The sequence below is a fragment of the Sorex araneus genome, chromosome X, assembly GCF_027595985.1.
Source record: "Sorex araneus isolate mSorAra2 chromosome X, mSorAra2.pri, whole genome shotgun sequence".
Classification (NCBI taxonomy): Eukaryota; Metazoa; Chordata; class Mammalia; order Eulipotyphla; family Soricidae; genus Sorex; species Sorex araneus.
In genome coordinates, this window is record NC_073313.1 from 308,313,833 (window position 1) to 308,333,000 (window position 19,168).

General features: G+C 43.5%; 1 protein-coding gene across 37 annotated transcripts in view; it reads left to right on the forward strand.

Annotated features, from left to right (window-relative positions):
• Positions 1 to 14,147, forward strand: part of MAP4K4 (mitogen-activated protein kinase kinase kinase kinase 4) — a 141,093-nt gene extending 126,946 nt beyond the window's left edge. For all 37 annotated transcript variants that reach the window (XM_055123254.1, XM_055123244.1, XM_055123278.1 and 34 more), the window contains 7 exons: positions 1,541 to 1,684; positions 4,633 to 4,767; positions 7,942 to 8,042; positions 8,711 to 8,860; positions 9,418 to 9,577; positions 9,771 to 9,910; positions 10,398 to 14,147. In XM_055123254.1, the coding sequence (XP_054979229.1) occupies positions 1,541 to 1,684; positions 4,633 to 4,767; positions 7,942 to 8,042; positions 8,711 to 8,860; positions 9,418 to 9,577; positions 9,771 to 9,910; positions 10,398 to 10,481 (914 nt within the window). In that variant the 3' untranslated portion in view covers positions 10,482 to 14,147. The remainder of the gene's footprint in view (positions 1 to 1,540; positions 1,685 to 4,632; positions 4,768 to 7,941; positions 8,043 to 8,710; positions 8,861 to 9,417; positions 9,578 to 9,770; positions 9,911 to 10,397) is intronic.
• Positions 14,148 to 19,168: the final 5,021 nt, after the last annotated feature.

Sequence of the window (19,168 nt, forward strand, 5' to 3'; positions counted from 1 at the left end):
TACTGCTATTTATTCAGCCATTGATTAAGCTGATTGAATTGGGCATGAGCTCCACATTACTTTTTTTAAATTCAGAATGTTAATTTTTATTATTATTATTATTATTAATCACCATGAGATAGTTGCAGAGCTTTCCTGTTTGAGTTTTAGTCATACAATGATCGCTCACCCAACCCTCCACCAGTGCACATCTTCCACCACCAAGAACCCCAGTATCCCTCCCCAATCCCACCCCTCCCCCGCCTCTATGTCAGACAATCTCCTCCATACTCTCCTTTTCATTGCTTGTTATGAATAGCATAAGATGTTGTGCGGCCACAAGAGCAGCTGCATGCTCCTGGAATTCTAAAATTTTAGATAATTAGGGTCTGGAGAAATTTCTGCAGCGAGCTGCTCGGTTCCGAGATTCCTTTGTGTGTCTCTGGATCATGCACATTAAGGAGTAGCAGCTGGAGGCAGTTTGTGAGCATGACCTCTAGGGGTCCCATGGGAGGGCGGGGGAGGGGTGAGAAGAACTGGCCCATACCTTATCCTTTGAGGCCTGGAGTTTGTTGTCACTGAACCCGCACATCTGCACTTCTGCACTTCTCATTGGGTTCTGGAGGTTGGTGGCCACCGGGGCTTTTAGGGGCCAGGTGAAGGGACAATGCCTGCCCCTGTCTGAGGCACCCCCGTGAAGTCAGCCTGGCTTAAAGTCCAGAGGCATCTTTGTAGCAAGCTGCTCGGCTCAGAGATTCTTTGTGTGTCTCTGGATCATTGCCCTCATTTCCATCTTTTCCAGAGAAATAAACTATTGGCATATGTCCTGCAGGGCACACCTGCTTGCCTACATTGCACTGCTCTAGCCCTAACTGTGGCTTTTGGTCTCTTTAGAGATTTCTGGGTCTCTGAAATAAGGCCAGGAAGTGAGCTTTTATAGCTGAGCCAGAGGTAGTTTGTGGGTGTGGCTTCCACATACCTGACTTTTGGCCATTTAATTACCTAGCAAACTTGGTCCCAAGTTGTTGGGGTCCGGCCAAAGGCAAATGGCAATTTTGGGATATCAGGAATTCTCAAGGCACCATCAGGCTGCTGATGCACTCGGCCCGCAGGTACAGGTTGACCTGCTGGTGGCGCCATACCCCCTGGAGAACAGTTTTAAAGAAAACCTTGAACTCAGTGATCATAAGTTGTCATGGATTTAAAGAGGCTAGATACCGTTTACTCCAAAAACTTACCACTGGAATGGCAGTATATAAAGGAAGCATGAGGAGATCATGGTGATCTCAAAACTGTGTGTCTCTCTGGAAGAACTGGAAATCAGTGGATGAGGAAGGTAGTCCAGTGAAAGAGACCCATTTTCCCCTTCGGCCCTTTCTAAGAGTTCACTGATTCTCCTCTGTGTCAACTTATTGGTTTGGCTAGTTTAGTAGCGTTAGAATCTTTTCTTGTGGCCAAGTTAAGGACTCCACTCCTTTTGAGAGTGATGGGGTTCTTGCCATCCAACCAGATCCTTTGCCAAGCCCAAGGTCAAGTCTGCTTTTCTGTGTCCCTGAAACAGGAGTGAATTTGTTAGTGGGAACTGAGAGTGGTCTGATGCTGCTGGACAGGAGTGGCCAAGGAAAGGTGTACCCGCTGATCAACAGAAGACGCTTTCAGCAAATGGATGTCCTTGAAGGCTTGAATGTCCTGGTGACAATATCTGGTACGTGTGTGTGGTGGGGGGGGGGGGGGGATCAAGTAGAACATGGCAGATGCCAGTCATGTGGGAATTCCAGGCGGGGAACTTCCCTTAGCTCCCTTCGTCTCCGAGTGAAGAGCTAAATGGGATGGCTCTTCACTCCCATTTGTGTGTGACAGTACAGGACTGAGAGTGGACATGGTCTGAGGTGTGACTCGGGTATGTGCTTGGCGCCTCCTCCAAACCACAGTCTTGAGAAGCTTGGGACATGCACTTCCTGACCGGCATCTGCTGCCCAGCTCACACCTTCTGCCCCCAGTTGCTGGTTGCGTTGAGTTTGTCTCATCCAGTGTGTAGATTATGTCCATTTCCGAGGCAAGATTCTCATGCCACTGGAACTGTTCTTTGCTATGATGATAAATGCACATTTTATTACATATTCTCATTTCCATTTGAATGAGATTTACCCCAAGTTTTTCAAAAGAGCATTTTTTTTCTTCATCTAAATCACATATATTTTCCATGGAGAGGAAGAAGGTACTTCAGCAAAGCAAGCAGCCCGGGGGGATAAGTCAGACCCAAATATAACAGCAAGTCATTTTTTGGTTTTTTAACTCCCCGTCTGTTACGCACACATGTTGAAGCGGGGAAATGTGTTCATAACATATTTTGTCAGTGCTTCAGACATGCAAAGTGTGATCAGAGACTAGTATGACACACCTATGTGCAGCATGGCTCCTGTGCACAGATGTCACTGGGCAGCTGTGCGCACAGTTCATGCCCCTCTTCCATCTCCCTGCCACCAGCCAACAGCCACTAGTGTGAAACCAGCCAGTGTCCTGTTTGTGCTTTCTTGTCCAGGTCATTTGGCCTGAACAAGTCTCTCAACAGCTCATTGTGCATGGCTGCAGAATGTCTCTGCATGGTCTGTAAAATATTTCCTTACTCATATTATTTATAAATAATAGTAATCTCCAGTTAGCCTTCTTTTGGAGGCGGTGGGTGGGCACACCCCCTGTGCAGGGACTAAAACTAGGTGGTCACTCTTGTTGGTACTGGGGGTCGTGAGATGCTGGGGATTGATTCCAGGCCTCTTGCATACAAAGTGTGTGCTCAACCCGTTGAGCCTCTCCCCAGCCCCATTTTTCCCCCTTCTTCTGTAAACATTTTTCATAAATAGTAATGTGCATGCACTAGACATCCATTCCATGTTGCATAGATCATAATTTTTAGTAATTTGCATTGCTGGCCTCGGTATGCAGAATTGTAAGCCTTTTGGTTATTTTATTTCAACAGCAGTTCTAATTTAATTGTAGTTGAAGCTTTTAATATGAAACAAAACTACAGTTCATTTAGTTTTCAAATAGACTCTCCACTGCAAACAAAGGTGTTTGTTGAGATGCAAAGATGCCAGTGTTTTATTACATTCTCAGATGAGAAAAGAGTCATTTAAGACTTGGGTTTTAATACAGTGTGCATGTTTTTAATTCAAAGAAAAGTAAAGTATGCATCTAAAATCGGTTTGAACTACATTTTGTGATCCACTTACATAGAATGGTTCATGGGAAGTAGAGTCAGCTGCAGAGGAAAGCAGATGGTGAATTTGGGCTCACTCACAGGTGTGATACAGGGAGTGACAATCCCTTTGAAAACAAACTGACAGACTCTGACCCACAACAGGGCCGAGGTTTCCTGGGTGGGGATAAGGAGGGGGACAGGTGCTGGCACTTAGCAGCAGGGTGTGGTATGGGAACAGTGTCTTGAACTATGGGCATGTACTTGCAAACTAGCTCATCTTGGTGAGCATGTTTTTTTTTTTTTTAAGCTACTACAGATATGTGTTACAGTGTTTTGTTCAGAATGTTTTCTGTTCATTAATTAACCAGAGGTGAGACTGCATATTTTTGGTTTTGATTTTGGTTTGGAGGCCATACCTGGTGATGCTCAGGAGTTACTCCTGGCTCAGCACTCAGGAATTACTTCTGGAGGTGCTCAGGGGATCACATGGGTTGCAGGAGATTGAACCTGGGTTAGCCACATGCAAGGCAAATGCCCTACCCACTGTACTGTCTCTCTTTTGTATATATATTTTTAAAGAAATTGCCAAGGTTAGGGCCAAAAAGGCGGTACAATGGATAAGGTGCTTGTCTTTGCATATAGTTGAATTCAGTTAAATCCCCCCCAGCACTACAGAGGCTGTCACAAGCATTGCTGGGTATAGCACAAAACCAAAAAAACAAAGAAATCTCACACTTGTGGGAGAGAGGTGACATTAGACTTTCAGCATTTCCAGGCATGAGCACTGAGCCAGAAAGCTAGCAGCACATGTACAAGTGATGCTGGGTCTTTAGTCAGAGAAGTAAATGAAAGTACTGACTTGTCCAGGTGGCTCATCATTTTGCATTTCTGTGGGTAGATGAAGAGTTTCTACTGTCCCATCTCCCCGTGAATACTTGCTGTTGTCACTGCTTTGATTCTGAGGCGTGGTATCTAACCGCGGCTTTCATTTGCACTTCTCTAGTGACATAAGGCAAGCGTGTGGCTTGGCATTGAGCTTTCCCTGGGTCCCAGCTCTTTACTCTGAATGTCTTCTGACTGAGGCCCGTACCTGGTGATGATGATTCTGAAGAGTATCAAAAGATCATCTGGGGGGCTGGAGCAATAGCACAGCGGGTAGGGCATTTGCCTTGCATGCGGCCGACCCGTGTTCGATTCCCAGCATCCCATACGGTCCCCTGAGCACCGCCAGGAGTAATTCCTGAGTGCATGAGCCAGGAGTAACCCCTGTGCAATGCCGGGTGTGACCCCAAAAGCAAAAAAAAAAAAAAAAGATCATCTGAACAGCTTGAATTAAAGGGTTCCCTTTGAGAGAAGATACTTACTGTTCATTGTCATTTCTTTGGTTGTTGTGATTTCTTGGTGCTGCCAACTTTTTAAAAATGTGCATAAAATACTTGTATTTGTTTTGCTAGGCAAAAAGGATAAGTTACGTGTCTACTATTTATCGTGGTTAAGAAACAAAATACTTCACAATGATCCCGAAGTTGAGAAGAAGCAGGGGTGGACAACTGTAGGGGACCTGGAGGGATGTGTGCATTATAAAGTCGGTAAGTCCCCTTCAGAGTTTCATGAGCGTTCCACTTAAGACACGCACACTCCAGATGGAACTCTGGTATATCTACACAGTGGAGTACTACGTAGCAGTTAGAAAAAAATGAAGTCATGAAATTTGCATGTAAGTTAATGGTCCTGGAGAGTATCATGTTAAGTGAAATGAGTCAGAAAGAGAGGGACAGACAGAATGACTGCACTCATTTGTGGAATATAAAGTGACATAATGGGAGACTAACACCCAAGGATAGTAGGGATAAGGGCCAGGAGAATTGACCCATGGCTTGGAAGCCAGCCTCACATGCTGGGGAAAAGGCAGCTGAGATAGAAAAGGGACCACCAAGTAAAGGATGCTTGAAGAGTCCGGTTGGGATGGGAGATGTGTGCTGAAAGTAGACTGTAGACTGAACATGACGGCCACTTAACTACCTGTATTGAAAACCATAACACCCAGAGGAGAGAGAGTGAAAGGGAATGTGCCTGCCACAGAGGCAGGGGGGTTGGGGTCAGGGTGGTGGGAGGGATACTGGGAACATTGGTGGTAGAAAATGGGCACTGGTGGAGGAATGAGAACTCGACCATTGTATGTATGACTGAAAGGTAATAATGAAAGTGTATAAGTCCATAATTCTATCTCACGGTATTTCATTAAAAAAATTTTAAAATGAATATAAATAAATAATATGGCAAAATCTTCAGCCCCCCCCCCAAAAAAAGACACACACACACACTCTCTGAAATACCTAATGATGGGATTCTGTGAGATTGTGAGATTTGTAGTTCACATGTCACCATTGGTAAAACACCTGCCAATCCTGAAGTTCCGTGAGGCACCTTTGCACCTCTCAGAAAATGTTGGGTTCATTTCTGAGCCACAGAGCACACCCCCCCTTCTCTCACACACCCACTTTCCTCTTGGGAAGGTGCCCTATATATTTGCTTCTTTGAAAACACCCTTGGCATACACATTGCCAGGGATTTGGAAGTGCCCTTTGCTCTCCGGGTCTGTTTTTCCTTCCAGAGCAGTGGGTTCTTGATAGTCACTAGTGGGATCTCTGAGAGTCCTTGTCCAGGGCTTCTTATTTTGAATGAAGCACATGGTCTTCATTCAAAGAATGCTCCTGTGCTCTTTATTCACACATGACTCTAGTATTGTGGTCAGTGTTTCATAGCAGCAATTGTGGTTTTTCTCTTTGACATGTAAAAGAAATGAAAGCATTCTCCTAAAATAAGATCCCACAAGAAAAAGTCAAAATAGTGGGGTAAGGGGTGGGGGAGGAGAGGAAATATTCCCAATGTTGACTAAATAAAGGAGAAAGACTGACCCTTGGCAGATCAGCGCTTTGTGGGAGAAGTGATATATTTTAATTGAATTTGAAAGAAGATTTCAAGAAGTTCAGCAAATAGTACTGAATAAACCTAAGACTGATCAGATCAGGGGAAGCAATGATTTCTGTGTGTATTTGGTTTTTTTTTGGTGTGTCTCTGGAGGCATATAGTTTATTCCTCTGCTCCCAGGGATTTTATTGTCATTGACACTTTTTGTTTCTCTAATCTATCCACGGTCCTCATTTTATTGGCTAATAATGATTGCAGAAGGCTCTCTAATACTTGAATGATTATGAGGAATAATTGAACAAAAGTAGAGTATCTTCTTGCTTGGTATGGAGTTTGGGGAAATGTTTATTTGTTGGGGTGTAACTAAAATGATCCAAGGTTAAATTGAGATTAATTTGAGGGAAGTAGTTGCCAAAGCATACTTAAGTGGCTCGTCCCTGTGGGCCCCAGGACAGATGTGGTAGATCATCCCATGCGTTTCTTCAGGATGAACCCTCAGACCTGTTCTTACAGAATGACTCCCAAGGATTTTTCAGAGATCAGAATATATAATGCCACTCATTCATTGTCTTTAGACTCTTACAAAATTGTTTTCAGTTTATTAAGACTTGTGATGTGCCGTAATATCAAGAACAGAGGGTATTTAAATGTATGTTTAGATTAACATGAAAAATTTAAGATTTAGTTCCTTGGTGGTAGTAGTACCCAGGGGCTACATCTGTCAGGGACTTATATTAGCAGAGCAGATGATCATAGATGGCATTCGAACAACTTTTGAATCCTATGTGTTATTAATATTAGGGCTTTGTTTGAACAGTGACAATATACAGAATTTAACAAGGAGAGGAGTCTAATTATCTTTTGCACAAAGAGATTGCACAAGCTATCTCTTTCACGAAGGAAAACATAAAGTAATAGTATAAAACTGGATAGATTTAGAAATGGATGAGTCTGTACCAGAACAAGAACTCAAAGTATAATCAGGGCCCCTAAGAGGATCAGGTAAAAGACAGCAGAATCTGAGCCAGGGCAATAGTTCAGTTGGTGGAACACATGCCTAGCATGTGTGAGGCTTTTAGTTTGATCCCTCACTTCACATGTACCCGCAGTCCCCAGTCCCCACATCAGCAGCAGCGTTCTTGGTGGGCTCCCATCCTTCAAAATGAAAATGAAAAACAGCCTGGCTATAAGAGAACCAGCTTGCAGGTAGAAAGGGGCAATTTTGAAGATAATGATTACAAAGAGATTTGCTACTACTACTTGTTGATACAGAACTTTAGATGCAAACCCTAGCAACTGTTATAGATCTGGGAGTGGTGTGAAATAATACTGTTCTTGCACAGAGAAAGAGAATGCTTGTGATTTGGGAGCTTTGGGGCTGATTAATGACTTTATCATCTTGAGGAAATGATTCTGAGCCTCAGGTCTTCAGTGGATGTGCTTGGCATTGTCTTTTTCTTTCTTTCTTGGGAAATTGTGAGTGTCCGGAGTCTCACATAGGCAACACAAGTGCTTTACTTCTGAACTCTGTCCCCCAGCCCCTGGCATCATTCCTAATCATTAAATAGTTGCAATTGAGTTTAGAATTATCAGTAAAGTGCTCAGTTATAACCCAAGGATTACCAATCAGCCCCACACAGCATGATACAGTGGGAATAACCGGAGTTACACATTAAAGAGCTAGAAAGGGAAAGTGGGTGACGTCATCCTCTCAGCTCGTTCCCCTGTTAGGGTGAGCCTCAGGGAGGCACATTCACAAAATTTGCAGGCGCCATCTGAAAGCGGTATGTGTTGATATACTGACAGGTGTTTCCCTTCTGTTTGTTTTACAGTAAAATATGAAAGAATCAAATTTCTGGTAATTGCTCTGAAGAGCTCTGTAGAAGTCTATGCGTGGGCTCCGAAGCCATACCACAAATTTATGGCCTTTAAGGTAATAACATAAAGTACACTTAAAAGTAGCCTCAGTGTTCATGCTGTGACCAGAACTGGGAAGGGAAGTACGTTACAGAACCTTCAGCAGATCGTTCAAAAGCCGTGTGTCAGTAGAGTGTGGAATGTTATCCTAAGAGAGGGCATCGCTAGTGCAGCGAGTCTAGCTCTGTGCTCCCGAAGCACAGAGTGTGAGAATGAGAGCTGTCGCTCAGACATCTCGATGGCCAGTATCGTAGCAGAGGAAGAAGCAGAACCACAGCACTTCCATCCACAGATGTAGATCTCCATCTACCTAGGTTCATGGTAGTATGTAAAGATTTAGGCATGGTTTTGAAAAGACTGTACTGTAAGCAAACTTTAACCTTAAAGTAGATAGCAAAAGTTTTTTCAGTTTATTCAGTTCCTTGAATTGATTAGTTGATTAAATGATTTAATGATCTCATTAAAAATTAAATTACAGAAACTCTTAATGATTCAGTGAATGTGTATTATATATTAAGTGGTAAAAAGACAAGTTAAAAGTAGATGCACTTTACTGGAGTTTGTCGGGCAAGTTAGTTTGGTGTGTAAACCACCGAGCACCTTGAATCTGATTTCTCAAGTTTGCTGTGTTAGAAATGAGAGACGCTTGGTCTGACTGCTTCTTTCTGTGTCACATCCTCGCAGTCCTTTGGAGAATTGGCCCACAAGCCACTGTTGGTGGATCTCACTGTCGAGGAAGGCCAGCGGCTGAAAGTGATCTATGGATCCTGTGCTGGATTCCACGCTGTTGATGTGGACTCAGGATCGGTCTATGACATTTATCTACCAACACACGTAAGAAAGAACCCACACTCTATGGTTGGTTGACTGGCTTCATTTTGTTTTGACTTTTGTCTTTCCTCTGCTTAGTGCACTAACACAAGCAGGGATCTCTAACTACCCCTTGGTCTGGGGTGAGTATTTAACGATGTGTCATTTTTTTAATCTGCAGTGCTTGAGACAGGGGGACGCCACTTCCTGGCATAGCACAGCCCTCCTGCAGGCTGTATAGGTCTGACTTTGACTAACAGGGTGTGGATTGGGGACAGTGGCTAAAGGGCTACAGTACCCCTGGGTATGAACATGGTTTGAAGAGTATCCAGTAGTTTAGTGTAGCCCACAATCCAAGTACCTTTCAGAGCCTCAAAATAGGAATTAGTAGTTTATGGCTTATTGGAGTTTTTAAGACTGACTCTGGGATGTTTTAGCACTTGAGTTTTCTAGAATGTTGCCCAGTTTTGCTATATTTATCACTGGTACTTGCGTTCAGCATGACAGCCTTAACTGAGCAGTTTTGCAGAGCTGGGAATGGCTACAAACCTGCTCCCCTGTACTTTGTTCCCCTTCTCTAGATTCAATGTAGCATCAAACCCCATGCCATCATCATCCTCCCCAACACAGATGGAATGGAGCTCCTGGTCTGTTATGAAGATGAAGGGGTTTATGTGAACACCTATGGAAGGATCACAAAGGACGTTGTTCTGCAGTGGGGGGAGATGCCAACCTCTGTGGGTATGTCTCATCCAGGGAAGAGCAGCCTTAGGGACAGCAGAGCTCTCCTTTGCTCTGGGTGCTCCTCACATAGGTTTTAGATGCTGAGAGGAGAGCAGGGAGGGTGCAAGTAGTGGTGGCTGTGGGGGGGGGGTGCACCTTTTTGTGATTGTTACTTATCTTTGACCATATGTGCTTTTTTTTTTCTTAAAAGCATATATTCGATCCAATCAGACGATGGGCTGGGGAGAAAAGGCCATAGAGATCCGATCTGTGGAAACTGGTCATTTGGATGGTGTGTTCATGCACAAAAGGGCTCAGAGACTGAAGTTCTTATGCGAACGCAATGACAAGGTAATGGTCTCCTTTGTGTGCTTTTGCACTGCTCTTATCACTTAGCTGTGACTTGTTTTCTGTGGAGTCTCATCAAGTCTTTCTCTTTGTGTTTTCATCAAGTCTGAAACCAGTGAAGTACCCTTTTAGAAGGGCCTTCTTAGACCTGTTTGTGGGGCTGGGGGTCTGTTTCATTTTGCCTTTGTTGTGGATGGAGATTTTTTATCTCTGCAGAAAGCATCACACATTGGAGACTTGAATTTTATTTTAAGGCCCGTCTTGTAGCTAGGCCTCCTCCTTAGTCATAATGAAAGTTGGCTACAGGTTATCACTCCCCAGCAATGAAAACCCGACTCCATCCCAGAGTCTCTGTGATGCATGCTCTCCTACGGGGCCGTAGGCCTGACCCGGCCCGCCTGTCAGGATTGAAGGATGTGGCGGCTCTGCGCCCCGCACTCTCAACCACCTTCGCACTGATGACCTCCGCCCCTCTCTCTGCTCCTTGCAGGTGTTCTTCGCCTCCGTCCGGTCCGGCGGCAGCAGCCAGGTGTACTTTATGACGTTAGGCAGGACTTCCCTCCTGAGCTGGTAGAGGCGGGCCCATGAGGATGTACCAGCTCCAGTGTCGCCACGGCCCCGAGAACTCGGAATTTTCTGCAGCTACAGCTTCGGCTGCAGCGCGGCCGTCCCAGACGGCGCATTCGCAGGCAGCGCGCGTGGGCTTCCTCTCTCCTTCTTCCTGCTCCTCTTTTGTCCGTTCAGCCCCGTTCTCGTCTCCTTACTCAAAAAATAAATCAAGGCTGCAATGCCGTGGTGCTGTTCAGACTCTCCCATCAGGTGCTATCAGTGTTTGGGATCAAGCATCAGGCCAGGAAGCAAATACCTTTCCCTCCGCGCCAGAGCTCCTTGTCTCGGAATGACTGTGTCCGGAGGGGTATGAGGGAGGCCGTGGACCTGCCATTGGCTGGCTGGGAGGCGGGCACAAGGAGTGGTTTTACAAGCAGATTTAATATAGTAACATTAACAATGTATTTAATTGACATTTCTTTTTTTGTAATGTGACAATATGTGGACAAAGCAGAAGGTGCAGGTTTAAGAAGTTAATATTTATAAAATGTGAAAGACACAGTTACTAGGATACTTTTTTTGTGGGTGGGACTTGGGGGGGCAGGGTGGGTGGGGCAAGGGGCCCATTTTGTTTTCTTTGGATTTTTTTTTTTTTCCCGGCTGGCGTGGCCAAGAACTCAGTCATTTTTTGTGTACCGGGTTTTGCCTAAATCATGTGCAAGATGGTTCTTAAAAAAAAAAGAAAAAAAGGTAAAAAGAAAATGTGTGCATTTGTTTAAATGGCCAGAACTTTGTGTGACAGTATTAGCACTGCCTCAATTCAAGGTTTAATTTTTGTTTAAACCTAAAAATGCAGCAACCTTTTACTACAGTCTGCGCTTGCAGAGGAGGGAAAAATGTTCTTTCAGCCACATGTTTATTTTCTGCCTACCTCACAGTTTCTAATGCATTAAGAGGTGGTTTAGTCTTTTGGGGGGAAGAAAACATTCATGTTGAATCTTGATACCAAAACTATCAGTTTGAAGTTTGACCATAATTTCGTCCCAGGTCTCAGTAGGCACAAGAGAGACAGTCCCTGGTAGCAAGGGAACTTGCCACATGGCTCCAGGATGGCTGTTCCCAGGGTCCAGAGAAGCAGCAACATCCTTCAGCTCATCACCACGCATGTTGAGGCCACTGGAACCATGGCACAGGCCTCATTTTTGTCCATATGGAGTTTGGTAGCAGACAACTGGCCCTATTCAAGTAGTCACACAAAGCGTCGAATGTCGCAGGAGCCTATTCTTGGGGGTGGCGATATTTCCCTTTTCTAAAATCGCAATGCACTAAAACTCTTGTAAGAATGTAGTTAATACTGCTTATCTGGATGGCAGTGTGTTAGGTGTAATAATACCCGAGCCTTGGCTTCCCCCCTTTTCTCACTTGCTCTTTTATTCTCTGTTTTTTAAACCAATTTTACTTTATGAATATGTTCGTGACATTTGTAATAAATGTCTTGGGTAATAACTTGTTTCCTGGCTTCATCATCACTCAGTTCCTTGAGGCTGTGACTTGTCTGGTGAAGGAACAAGTGCTTTGTGTCATGGATATGCCACCCCTCTTCTCAGGTTCTGTGCGGGTATGAGTGGGGGGCGGTGGTGGCTAGGGCCCCACATCATCACCTGGCAGAAATCTGGTGTTTCACCAGCCAACTCTGCCTTGGGTTTTCTGTCATAAACTTAGGGTGTGAGTTTTGGCTAGGGGGAGAGCTTAGAGGGCTGGATTTTGGGGGGGTCGGGTGGCAGGGGGGGGGCCCAGATATAGTCCTGGCACTGCTTGGTGTCCAGGTATACCATCAGGAGTGTCCCGAGTGCTGTCAAAAAGAATAGGAAATGGTACTTTGTTCTCTCAAAAGGTAAGAGTCACTTTCATTTGCCAAGGCCTTACCCAGCCTTGAAGCTTTTGCCAAGTTTCAATGGCTTTTATTCACTTCTCATGGCACAACCTTTGGGACCAAGACTCTCCTTTGATGAAAACCTAATGAAACGTAGAACCACTCACAAATGCAGCTGGCTGTTGCAAATCCGCAGAGACAGCAGACTCCTCCAAAGTGGAGGACTCCTTGGAAGGATCAGGGAGTGGAGGTGGTATTTCCATTTGTCTGAGTTTGGAGTAGTGCTGATATCCAAAGCAAGAGAAACTCATTTTTTTCCTATTGATGTGTAACTATCATAGAGAAGATTGGAGAATTTTTTCATGCCTTTATGAAGAATGTTTTTGTTTTTAGTCTTCCCCCTGGATTTGGAATCTATTTTCATTTTTACTTTGTTTCGGGGCCACACCTGGTGATGCTCAGGGCTGACTCCTGGCTCTTAGTTTAGGGATCACTCCCGGCGAGCCTTGGGGGACCTTATGGGATGTTGGGTATCAAACCCAGGGTGGCTGAGTGCAAGGCAAATGTCCTACCCACAGATCTATCACTTGGCCCTAGAAATCCATTTTTAATAGCTCAACTCTTTATGAAGCATTTTTGAGATCAGCCAGATTTCATCATTTCCTACTTCAGTTAAAATCAGATTCCCATCGGTGGTTTGCTAAAAATGCTTTGGTTTTATAATTAAGGTAAAATGTGCCACAGAAAGCGTGTATATGGGCCAAGAGGAGAGAGAATTGAAGGATGTAGTGGATTATAGCACTGCTCTTGGCTTTAGAGAGAAGCAAAAAGTTTTGTAGGTTCTTTGATAATGAAACTAAGCTTCTGATGATGATAATCACATAATTACTTACAAACTTGAAACTGCATCTCTGTCAGTTACAGCTGACCACGACTCAGCCATTGGCATTTCATTGGAGTAACGTGGGTGTGTAGACTGGGACTAAAACACTGTTACCCTGAGGAGGCAGTGGGGTTCTGAGTTCAGTGTGGGCAGCCAGGCACCCAGCCCTCCCCAAAGCAGTGTTGAGGGTTGTAAGTCTGTCTCAGGGAGGGGACTTCAGGAGTGGACACTGCCTGTCTGTCCTTTCCCCTCCTGAACCACATTGCACCACCACAGCTTGAGGCAGATTCCCAGTGAGACCTCTCATCAGAGACTTAACTGTTAAAACGTCATTCTTCTAGAGAAGCTGGGTTTTTTGTTCTGTAGAGAAATGACTTCCCAGAAATGTTAGGATGGCAGAATTGCAAAAGAAGACAGTATTATGATATGATTTTGTTTAATTCAAAGCATCATCTGAACGCAGCTGTGCTCTTCAAAACACACAATGAATGTGTCTCTAGGGTTAGTCAAAGGTTTCATAAGTGATACCTTTCTGTATTTATACTGGAGTAACTTTATTGAGTGCAGTGTTGTTACTTATTCTCGTGCACATGTTATGTTGAAGAAAAATGTTTACAAAACTGGTTTTGTTACACTAATGTTGTATTCCATATTTATGGTTTATTTTTAAGTGATTTTTATGGATTATTTAGGTTTTCATACTAGTTGTAGCACACTCACAGCGATTCATAATCTCTAGTTTTTGCAATGATAAATTTGCTAAATAATAACAACCTGGTAAACTACATTAAATCTACTAATCACAGAGAGGAAAACAAACTGATGGCAAAGACAAGCCCCTTCTTTTCTCAGTGCTAATTTGTTTTCTGTGTATTATGAAAATTACTGTCCCCTCCCTTTTTACCCCTAAAATAAAGTAAAAATGGCACCTATTATGAGTGGCATGAGTTTCAAATATGTTATGACCCTTTAAGATGTTTCCTTCCTACAAGGATTCATATTTTCTGTACACCCTTCCCTTCCCGTGGGTCACCCCTGACAGTGTGTTCAGTCAAGCACAGTCTGAGCAGAATGGAGCTTCTGCTTGATCAGGCATTGGTAGGGACTCACTGTTCATGGTCCATGAAAGTAGCATACATTGTTCAGAAAATCTCAGAGATGGAGCTGGTGGTGAGCTCTTTATCACCATTTCCTTGAGGCCAGGATAAAATCAAACATTTTTTTTTCTTTTTGGGTCATACTTGGAGATGCTCAGGGTTCACTCCTGGCAATGCTTGGGGACCATGTGGGATGTTGGGGATCAAATCCAGGTCGGCTGCATGCAAAGCAAATGTCCTACCCACTGTACTGTCACTCCAGCCCCTGATTTTTTTTTTTATTTTACCCCCTTGTAGTGCTGGTATTGAACCTGCCACTGAGTCACATCCCTGACCCATAAAGCTGGTTGTTAAGGGAGAAATAAGATTGTATCTGGATCACACAGGAAGGTAGCATGCTGTCTGTACCTAAAGAGATGTGTCACACAGCTGTCTCACATCTGCTCATAGAGGCTAACTCAGGCCTGTCATTAAGCTCTGTCAGTGTTGGGCCACCGTGGCTGAGTCCTGGGAGGGAGCACCTTCCTGCTTCCTGGGTCAGTGTCCTTTCCAATACTGAAGGACTATAGAAGATTGGCCATAAACCCTGTGGCGTAAGCAGCAACACATTTGTTTGTGAATTAGGCTGTCTTTCTGTTTCCTACTAGGAAATGTTTTATATCTACAGTGAAAGTAAAATTATACACACAGAGGCCACCAAATGATGACAATAAATGTGGTATTTTGTTTTGTTTCTGACTTTGTCGCAGCTAGTGAACAAATAGAAATAAAATTCTGGGCAAGTGCTGGACATCTTGGGACCATCACTCATTCTTAATAGAACTTTTCCCTGCATTGCTGGTTTTTCAATAAAGCAATCAGGGAGCGGGGGTGGGGGTGCATTACAGGGGTGACGGTGCATGAGGAGAGCTCTGGCACTCCTGCCTTTCTGCTGGATTGCTAACCTGGTTAACAGAGAATTTCCCTGATCCCCTCTTCCCTCAATACTCTCCCCCAACAAAAGGAATATCAGTAATTAGGATAAAATAAAGCTCATAACTGACACTAGTTCTGCGTGTCACCAACATTCAAAGGTGCAGTGAAATTGCTTCTCTACCATTTGTTTTTCAAAGTGATCTAGTTTTTGCCCAACTAAAGAGAAGTCAGGACTCCATGTAGTAAACTGGTTAGGGAATTAAATGTAAGGGAGGGGGTTCGCTTATGTGCTGCCTGTCATTGTCTGGTCCCTGGTACGACCTGGGCAGCAAGTTCCAGCCTGATTTGTCAAGGATGACTGAGAGGAACTCCTAGACCCCCCTGAGCATCTCCAGGAAGCCCTCCCACACAAAGAAGTTAGTAGTTTTTAGGTTTCCCTCCAGGAGAAACAAAAGGTTCAGACTGCAGGTACCATGCCTTGTTTGCCACTTGCATCTCTGCAAGGTGAACTATCTCTGTCCTGATGTCCTCTAAGAATTCCTCTATAAGTCCTCTCTAAGAATTCCTTCTGTGAACATCTCCTAAATGGAATATTGTATGTGCCTGTGATTGCTTTCAGCTGGTGCTTCAAACACTGGAATATTTGTGAGGTTTGTCCATGTTTGTCCACTGTCTGTTAGTGCTCTATCTCTGAATTGGCATCCAAAAAATTAGTTTTCAAGTTTGGTGACTGGTGTCTTCCTTCGATTATAACGTTCAGTTGTAGTTCCACTGACTACTAACAAGAAAACTGCAGAATTAACCCTTCCTGCTTCAGGGATAACAGACCCAGATACAAACAGATTTTGTGCCATGATGTGCCTTTTATTTGAGCTATTAGCCCAGTAATTGCCTCCTCTCAGATCTTGAAGATTGGAAATAGAGCTCAGAGGCAGAACACTCCCTGTGCTGTGTGAGGTCCTGTGGTCAGTCTCTGGGTCCACCCAAATTTGTGCTAATATCTTACTCAATGGTGAAAAAGTGAAAAGCTACTCCTAAGGCCAGACATAGGGCAAGAATGTCCACTCTCACTGCCATGAAGATAGTATTGGAAGACTTGGCACAGCAATTAGACATGAAAAAGAAGGGGATTCAAGGTAGAAAGAAAAGAAAATTTTCAGACCAATCTCCCTGAAGAGTACCACATCAGTGAAAAAATCCTCAACAAAATCTTAACAAACCAAATCCAACAGCGTGTGTTAAAAAACAAACACCTCTGCTATGTAGGGGTGGAAGGAATCATCCTCAAGATAGGTAGTATCATTCTCTCTCCCTCTTTATTTTTTTCCTTGGCTTTTTTGGGTCACATCTCGTGATGCTCACGGGTGACTCCTGACTGCACTCAGGAATTACTACTGTTGTTGCTTGGGAGACCGTATGGGATGCCAGGGATTGAACCTAGGTTGGTCATGTGCAAGCCAAACTAAGGTGTTTGTAGTACCTGCTGTACTATCACTCTCAACCCATTTGTATCATTCTTAATGGTGAAAAACTGAAAGCATTCCCTCCATGATCAAGTATGAGGCAATGATGTCCACTGTCACCACTTTTATTCCACATGACATTGGAAGTCCTAGCTATAGTAGTAAAGCAAGAAGAAATCAAAGGGATTTGATTTTGGAATCAAAATTGGGAAAGAAGGCAAATTATCACTATTTACATATGACAAATAATATACATAGAAGACCCTAGAGAGTCTACAAAAAAAGCCTCCAGAAGCAACAAACCAATACAGCAAAGTGGCAACTACAAAGAAAGTACATAAACATTGACCACATTCCTATATACAGATAGTCATAAGAGGAAGCAAGTCCATCCCACTCAAAATCTTAACAAACATTAAGTATCTAGGAATTAACAGAAGAAGGAAAATTATATACCATATAAAACTCTTAACTGACTTAAGAAAGAGATAAAGATCTTAAGAAATAGAAACATCCCATGCTTGTATGTGGGATGTCCAAGTGACCGTCCTACCTAAAGTATTATGTAGATTCAATGCACTTCCTGTCCAAATCCAGATAACATTTCTTCAATTGCTTATTGAAGTCAATAATAAAGATTGTATGAAATCATAAAAGACCCCACTAGCCAAAGCCATACTGAGAAATAAATGGCGATATCTCATTACCAAACTTGGAACTACCATAAAGCTATAATGATCAGCTTGGTACTGGACTAAGGATAGACTTTGACCAATGGGTCAGAATCAAATACCCAAAAACAAATTGTATCTCTGAGCATCTCAATTTTTAGCACTTTTATAAATACGGTTTTCAATAAATTTTGTAATGATGGGTATTTATAAAAAAAAAGTACAGAGATTTCAGATGATTAATTCAGGTTTAGATATGCATGAAAATTAGTTTTTGAAGTTTTGTTCATTAGAATCATTATGCTCTATTGTACATTAAGCACCATAAAAGGATGTTAGTATTTGCTTTCACCAGCAGAGCCCTTCAGGCATTGATTCTGAGCATTAAAGTCAAAAGCAGCAATGGTATATTTTTATAGTTTCTAATTATAAAGACTTATTTAAAACTATGTGGGTGAATTATTATTTGGGAGGTCACACCCGGCGATGCACAGGGATTACTCCTGGCTCTGCACTCAGGAATTACTCCTGGCAGTGCTCGGGACCATATGGGATGCTGGAAATTGAACTCGGGTCAGCTGCATGCAAGGCAAACACCCTACCTGCTATGCTATCACTCCAGTCCCTGGGTGAATTATTGTCACTGTCACTGTCATACCGTTGCTCATCGATTTGTTCAAGCGGGCACCAGTAAAGTCTCTCATTAAGAGACCTATTGTTACTGTTTTTGGCATATCCAATACGCCCGGGTAGCTTGCCAGGTTCTGCCTCGCGGGCTCAATACTCTCGATAGCTTGCCAGGCTCTCCAAAAGGGGTGGAGGAATCGAACTCAGGTCGGCTTCGTGAAAGGCCAATATTTTTTAAATTTTTTCCTGTTGTTTTTTTTTTTTACTTTTTTGTTGAATCACTGTGAGATAGATCCTTATGAAGCTGTTCATGATTAGATTTCATTGATACAGTATTCCAGCACCCATCCCTCCACCAGCGTACATTTCCCAGTACCAGTGTCCCCAAGTTCTCTCCCATCACCCCCATCCCCTGTCTGCCTCTATGACAGGCGCTTCTCTCTCCCTCTCCTCTCTCTCCCTCTCCCCCACCTCTCTTCCTCCCTCCACTTTTGGGCATTGTTATTTGCAATATTGATACTGAAAGTTTATCAATAATACGGGACTAGAGTGATAGCACAGCGGGTTGGGCATTTGCCTTGCAAGCAGCCGACCCGGGTTCTATTCCCAGCATCCTATATGTTCTCCCGAGCACCGCCAGGAGTAATTTCTGAGTGTATGAGCCAGGAATAACCCCTGTACATTGCTGGGTGTGACCCAAAAAGCAAAAAAGAAAAGAAAAAAGAATATCCCTTTACCTACTTTTAATGCTCAGATCTTGTACAGCATCTGAGCTTATCTTGTACAGCATCTGACCCTGCTATTATTGTCATACTGGTCTCTTCTCTGTCTTACCTACCCTCAGCCCCACACACACTTGTGGTTAGTTCCAATCACTGACTAGTCAGTCCTAGCCCCTATTTTTCCTGGCCATGGGTATTAGTCTTCTGTTATATATTATCTTTATATACCACAAATGAATACAGTCATTCTATATCTGTCCCTCTCCTGACTCATTTCACTCAACATGATACTCTCCATGTCCATCCATTTATAGACAAAATCATGACTTCACTTTTCCTAACAGCTGCATAATATTCTATTGTGTATATGGGGCAGCTGATTTTTGACAAAGGAACTGGGAAAGTGAAATGGAGTGAAGCTAGCCACTCCAAATGGTGCTGGGAAAACTGAATAACCACAT